This window comes from Anarrhichthys ocellatus, unplaced genomic scaffold (assembly GCF_004355925.1).
Source record: "Anarrhichthys ocellatus isolate YVR2014 unplaced genomic scaffold, GSC_Weel_1.0 scaffold56, whole genome shotgun sequence".
Taxonomy (NCBI): domain Eukaryota; kingdom Metazoa; phylum Chordata; class Actinopteri; order Perciformes; family Anarhichadidae; genus Anarrhichthys; species Anarrhichthys ocellatus.
In genome coordinates this window covers 797,550-804,465 of record NW_022280086.1, presented here as the reverse complement: position 1 = coordinate 804,465, position 6,916 = coordinate 797,550, and the positions used below count along the sequence as shown (strand labels likewise).

Genomic DNA, 6,916 nt, shown 5'->3' with positions numbered 1-6,916 from the left:
AATATTGTACATGCAGTTATTTAAATGTAAAAATATATTTAAGCACATTTCTGTTATAACTTAAATCCTTTTAATTTAGGGTTAAGAAACCCACATTACTCTATCAAAGATCAAACTATTAAAGAAAATAGCAAAGACAAATATCAAACACAAGTTATTACAATAACTTTGTTCAATGCTTAAAATCCTTTCAAGGGTGCATTTACACAATCCCACGTGAAGTATTTCATGTGTTTTAAAGTATCTTCAATGTACTCACAATACATTTCCATGTCAAGTGTACAGTAACCAGCCAAAGAGCTGCTTCTGCGACTGTGTGTTTAAGTATCTCATCATTTTGACTTTCTATCTCATAACTTCGACTACGGGGATATTTTTATTATCAAGTCTAACTTTTAATTATTTAATTGAGTTTGAGACCCCTGCTTTAGCTGTTTGTGTTTTATCGCTCCTTTTCATCACATACGCCCCTGAGACATTTCACCATTAACATATTGCTTGCTCCCATCTGAGAACACATGCCACTTTTGTTCTATATCCTGCTGTGGCTTCGGATTTGTGATTTTAGTAATTCGTTGACCATCATGCATGAATCCATACTGTGCATCAATCAACATTATTTAGTATGTTATCCACGTTATCATGAACGAGGAAGTATGAAGACCCAAAAAGTCCACAGGACGGGAGGGAAGGGTTGTGGATGGGTCCAACAAATGGCGATCTTTCAGATCTGAGATGCACGACAAAGCGCCGCAACCACTACGCGCCCCTGGTGTGGCCATCGCAGAGATCAAAACACTAAATAAATCAAACAGAATGAAATGATAAATCACATTAGTAATAAAAAGCAAATTAGACTTGAAAATACCGCTCACTAACTTGATGGCTTAAGGCCTCAAGGGTCATGTTGCAGTCAAGAGCGTAAACTGTATATCCTGCTGCTGCTTGGCTGTCAGTTAATGGCAGAGTTTAGCTGCAGTAAACCACAATACAACAGTTTCACAATGTTGCATACTGTTTCAAAGTATTTTTTAAAGGTGCACCTACAGGGAAAACAATAGAGAGGAAGGTTTTGGTAGGTTGTGTCTGGGACATTTGACATTGATTCTTTGGAGTGGATCGTTGGATGCGCCTTTATTACAGATATGCCAGTCAACACAGTCACCAACATCTGTTGAATGGGTGAAGCAATAAGCAATGTGATGCTTTGGACTTTCCAGTTGTAAAAACGCTCCAGCCGCTTTAAACCTGTTAAACTCTCACAGATGATGGTGGAAAGGGCTTTTGCTTTGGATCAGACCTCCACATCACCGTCTGGGTCAATAAAGTCAAATACAACAGGGCCTGCCAAGATCTTCCCCGGGCGCTTTACAGCAGCTTAGGGTGGGTGTAAAGCAGAGGTCAAATTTCATGTACGTATATGACTATTGTAATTAATACAGTTTACTGAAGTTAAATACAGTTTTACAAGGAACTTTCATTTGGTGTTGATTTTGGCGGCCCCTGTGGACGTAGGTGGTAGTGTTTCCGAGCACCAGATTCTCTTGCAAAACTTCTCATTTTACTGCAGCAAGGGTCCAAGAGTCTGCTCCACTCAGTCCGGGTTCTGGTTCTCTCCAGCGTCCCCTCCCTCCAGTAGGCCCAGCAATACGGCCTGGGTCTCCAGCAGCGTGGTGTCGGTATTGGATCCAATTGGCACCGGTGGAGCAGAGAAGAGAAGCTCTGCTCCTGGCTAGAGGAGACACTGCTGCAGGGTACGCGCTCTCCTCCTCCCGCTAAAATAGACTCCTCTGCAGCCTGAGCTGAACGACTTTCTGGTGGACCTTCATGAAACCGACCCGCGGGCACTAATGACAAGCGGTAAGAATGACTAAATAGAAATAACCAATCTTCTCGCTGATGGTCTCCTTAAATGTAGCTCAGAGACATATTAAACTGAGACTGTTCCATAACAAGTCAAAAGTTCCTCGTACTAACTTTAATTAAAGGGTCTGAGTAGCTTTACACCAATGCTATCTATCTATTGGTGAAGTAAGAGAGGCGGCTATGGTTTAGGGCTGAGGTTTGTGGGCGGAGCTGCAGAACACACAGCTGACCCGGATCTCTCCGACCAGACTACACGCCTCGGTGCAGCGCAGGATGAAGGAGCCGCAGAGAGAGAGGGACAGAGAAGGTGGACACGTTGGAAGTAGCAAAGAGAATGACCAGGTAGGCTGTGTGGGAACAAGGGGGACACGTCTACATGTTTGGGGCGGATGTGTGAATACAGCGGCTCTGGATATATCTAGTCAGCTGGGTGCAGACGAAATGAGAGTAGATGAAACTTGTATTTTGTTACAAACAGAGAAGACCCGCAGGCTCAGTGTGAGATGTGTTGGTAAGTGTGAGGGCTCAGACTGACTGAAGGGTCTGATTGAATCAAAGGAGAAACAACAACTGCCATAGATGGATTGAAGTGAAAAGTAGCCTATCAAATATTTAGTCACAATGTATTCCTTTATTTTATTTTACCTTTAGTTAAACAGATAAGTCAATTGAGAATCAGTTCTCATCTACAATGACCACCTGACCAAAAAGGCAGCATCAGGGGTCAATTCGTTCAACGAAGATAGAAACTTCTCATACAAACATAACATATTATAATATGTACAATATAAAAAAAACAAATAAACAGTGTTCAGGTAGAAGCAAACTCCGAAGCAGCCGCACTGATCACTGATCACTGATCAGAGACGGTGTTTGGTGGTGAGTAGTTGAAGGAGCGTGACTGAATGAGGGTGTGGACCTTCAGCTTCTTTTGCAACTCGGTCCAGTCGCTTGGAGCCGCAGACAGTAACGGGAAGCGGCCGAAGGAGGGGCGGACTTTTGGAATGACGTTCAGTGATAGTTTTATAGATGAAACACCAGTTGACTAGAGAGTACAGGCTGCAGTGATGAGTGTTGGAAGAAGCACCGGTTTGGTCGATGACACCTAGTTTATTGAGAAGTTTGTTGAATTCTGTTTAATTTGCTGCCATGTTTGCTTGCAATTAAGTAAAAGCAGCCTGTGTTTTACCTTGCCAGTAAGTTTACATGTTGGGTGTTCAAGTCCCATCATGACAGTGCCCTGCAGCACTTATTAGGGAAACGGAGACCTGAAGAGCAACCTAAACAGGAATGCACCATCTTTTTTTCAGTTGAACAAGTAAAGTGTGGTTGTTCTTAAAATTACGCAACATGTAAGGTTGCAATCAAACTGCACGAGCTACAGTAGTGGCGAGCATGTAATTGGTTTCCAGAAGTAGCAGCTTTAGCAACATGTAAGACTATATTCCACCACTTTATGAATCTATGAACAATTTAAACATGGGTGGATTAAAACCCAGAAAACGCCATAACATTTAAAATGGGAGGCAAGGAATAAAATAGTAAAAAGATAAACAACAATATTATTTATGTTTATGTATTATATTGTTGTCTTGTTGATGTATTGTATGTGTATGGCAAAGTGCTTCAAAGGAATTGCATAGATGAGTATTGAGAACAGCTATGAAGCCACTGTATAAAAACACACATGTGTGATATACAGGAATATAAGGTTGGTCTGGATGACGAGTTAAAATCATAATTACTAGTATTACAGATATTACAATACATGATATTGATATCACATTATGTGAGGTGTATGCAAAATATAACAAAAATAATCAGGTTTATGTTTAAAGCATAACCAGTTGAAGTTATGGACAAATGTGCAATATACAGTAAACCGTTTATCCTAGTGTGTATTTAATATTGAATATTTGTTTGGAAGTCAGTAAACATAACAAGTCATTCTACATTTCTTGTCTTTGTTTCTTTTAGTTGTCATTGCTATTTAAGGATACAACCACATCGCTTGAGCAACACTCGCTGACTATAGCCATGCTAGGTTCAGGCTGATCCGTTGCTTTTGTGACTCGTAGTGGTAACATAGCCCAGCGCTGGGTTCACACTGGACGTGAAAGCGCTGCCCATTTCCTTTCGACGCACATGAAACCAATTGGGCCAACTGTGAACTCGGCGTAAAGGCCAATTCACACTTTCCACATGTCTGCGAGGGTCCACTTTGGTCTGTGTGATGTAAATGTCTTCATCCGCCCATTTCCACAAGGGTCCAGCCCAAAATTTGTGACTGTACGGTATAGCAAGAGTGCCGACTGCACGTGCTCCAGTTTCATTTCACTCAAGTCCAGTTAGTTGCTTATGCACCTCTAGCTAGTTTGCAAGAAGAAGATAACAACATAGTTAACCACATTTAACAGCCAAATGGCACTGACCTGGCAAATAATGGTATCCAGCTCCAGTTTGTAATAAGGTTGTTAAAGGTAATAAATACTGACCGTAAGCAACATGATACATATCTGTTTATTTCAGTGTTGACATATGACAATATGAATTCTCTACAGTATTTTGAAAGGGTATCAAACAGATAATCTACAGATTTGACAAACATTCCACAGCATAAATATGAGCAGTTTTTCAGCAAGTTACTTGATAAGATCAGTCATTTCTCCTTCAGTCATGTTTACAGGATAAAGTCTATTCCACACAAGTTACTGCATCAGTCTGATGTAATGTGTCAGAACACATGGGGACGGTGTCGCAGTAATCATTACATCAGGGCTATTCAATTATACAGTCGGGGCCATAAGTATTTGGACTATGACACAATTTTTCTAATTTTGCTTATTTACACAACTCCAATGGATTTGAAAGTAATCAGTCAATATGTGGTTGAAGTGTAGACTTTCAGCTTTAATTCAATGTCTAATACAAAAAAATCACAATAACCGTTTAGGAATTACAGCCACCCACATTTTCAGAGGCTCAAAAGTAATTGACAATTGTCTGACAGATGGTTTCATGGCCAGATGTGTCCTATTCTGTCACTATTTCATGACAAATTATTCCGACAATAGGATTCAAAATGTTATATTTGCAGTTGGTAGCTGGTCCTTGGAACTCGCAACATGCGGACCAAAAAGGTGTCAATGCAAGTGAAGGAGGCCATTATTAGGTTAAAAAAATTGGTGTACCTTGGTGAAGAAAAACCCTTCATAAGATCTACTGAAGTCAAGAACACTCTGGTGGAGGTAGGCGTGCCATTGGTAAAGTCTACAATCAAGAGACGCCTTCATGAATCTAAATACAGAGGGTTTACAACAAGGTGAGAACCACTAACAACACTGAAGAACAGGAAGGTCTGATTAGACTTTAACAGAAAACATCTGAAAAGACTGACCAGTTTGGGAACAAGAATATTTGGAGAGATGAAACCAAGATGAACTTGTACCAGAATGATGGGAGAGAAATGTGTGTAGAAGGAAAGGCTCATGATCTGAAACAAACTATCATCTGTCTAACATGGAGGAGGCAGTGCTTTGGATGGGCATGTATGGATGCCAATAGAACTGGGTTACTGGTGTACAATGGTGATGTCACAGCTGATAGAAGTAGCAGGATGAGTTCTGAGGTGTTTAGGGCTAAACTATCTGTTCAGATTCAGCCTAATACTACAAAACTGATTGGACGGCGCCTCACAGTGCAGATGGATAATGACCTAACACATACTGTGAACCCAACCCAAGAGCTTCTTATGGCAAAGGAATGGAATATTCTTCAATGGCCAAGTCCGTCACCTGATCTCAACCTAAGTGAGCAGGCTTTTCACTTACTGAAGATAAAACTGAAGGCAGAAAGACCCACAAACAGCAGCAGCTGATGGAGGCTGCAGTAAAAGGTCTGGCAAAGCATCTCAAAGGAGGAAACTCAGCGTTTAGTGATGTTTATGGTGCCAGACTTCAGGCAATCATTGACTTTCCTCCAAGTATTACAAATAATGATTATATTCACAATTATGTTAGATTCTCCAATTACTTTTGAACCTCTGAAAATGGGGATGACTGTGTAGAAGTGGCTGTAATTCCTAAACAGTGATTTTTTTGTTTTGTTTTATCCATTGAATTAAAGCTGAAAGTCTTCACCTTAACCACATATTGACTGATTAGTTTCAAATCCATTGGAGTCGTGTAAAGAGGCCACATTAGAAAAATTGTGTCATAGTCCAAATCTGGCCCTGACTAGTTCAGCAAAGGTCCAGTTAGAGAGACTTTCTTCAAAGGTCCGGAACATCACAATAATGTCTAACTTGCGCATGGTTTAGTGCCATAATTATTAAAGTAGCCTAGCATGTGTATTAACCTTTGTACGTAGTCAACAACTGACTGTCAAATCAAATTTAAGAAATAATATCTCAACAATATTTCTTGTCAGATTTCAAATTGAACTGGATGAATTATAAATAATACATAATCTAATGAATACATCTCTCATTTCAAGTAAAATAAGGACTGCGTTAAAGAATAAATTACAGAACTGAATGCTTTTGAAAAATCTTAAAATAAAGTACTTCATTTTAGAAAATTTAACTGAATTGTCCTGCAGCTTTAAATTCAGTTCATTCAGGGTGAAGTGATGTCAACCAAAAAAACATATATTTTTCTCATCTTCGAAAAAGAATTGGTGTGCAGGGTCAAACGTTATATCTGTGGTTATTAAACCACTTGTTTCAGCTCGATTCTCTCTGTTAACATCATTGTTGGACAGTGAATTCATGTGTTAGGATTCTGATCATATTGAGCTCTTAGATTGTTTATTATCTGTGACTTAATTTCAGATCTGAGTGGGTACGTTTGCTCAAAAGATTTATGGTTTGACTCGTAGTGAAGAATTAAGATGTAAGCGTTTGTCCATTCTTGGTTAATGGTTCTTGTCTCTCTGACGTCACGTGAAATGGCTTCTCTAACTCACGTATTCTCCGACTACTCGGTCTCTCGCCCGTCTCTCGTGTGTGTGTGTGTGTGTGTGTGTGTGTGTGTGTGTGTGTGTGTGTGTG

The 6,916-nt window shown here is 40.1% G+C and overlaps 1 protein-coding gene across 1 annotated transcript in view; it reads left to right on the top strand.

Annotated features, from left to right (window-relative positions):
* The first annotated feature begins 2,139 nt into the window (after positions 1–2,139).
* trpm4a (transient receptor potential cation channel, subfamily M, member 4a) overlaps positions 2,140–6,916 on the top strand; it is a 46,918-nt gene continuing 42,141 nt past the window's right edge. Inside the window, exon 1 of the mRNA XM_031871075.1 lies at positions 2,140–2,208. Coding sequence (XP_031726935.1) covers positions 2,140–2,208 — 69 coding nt within the window. The remainder of the gene's footprint in view (positions 2,209–6,916) is intronic.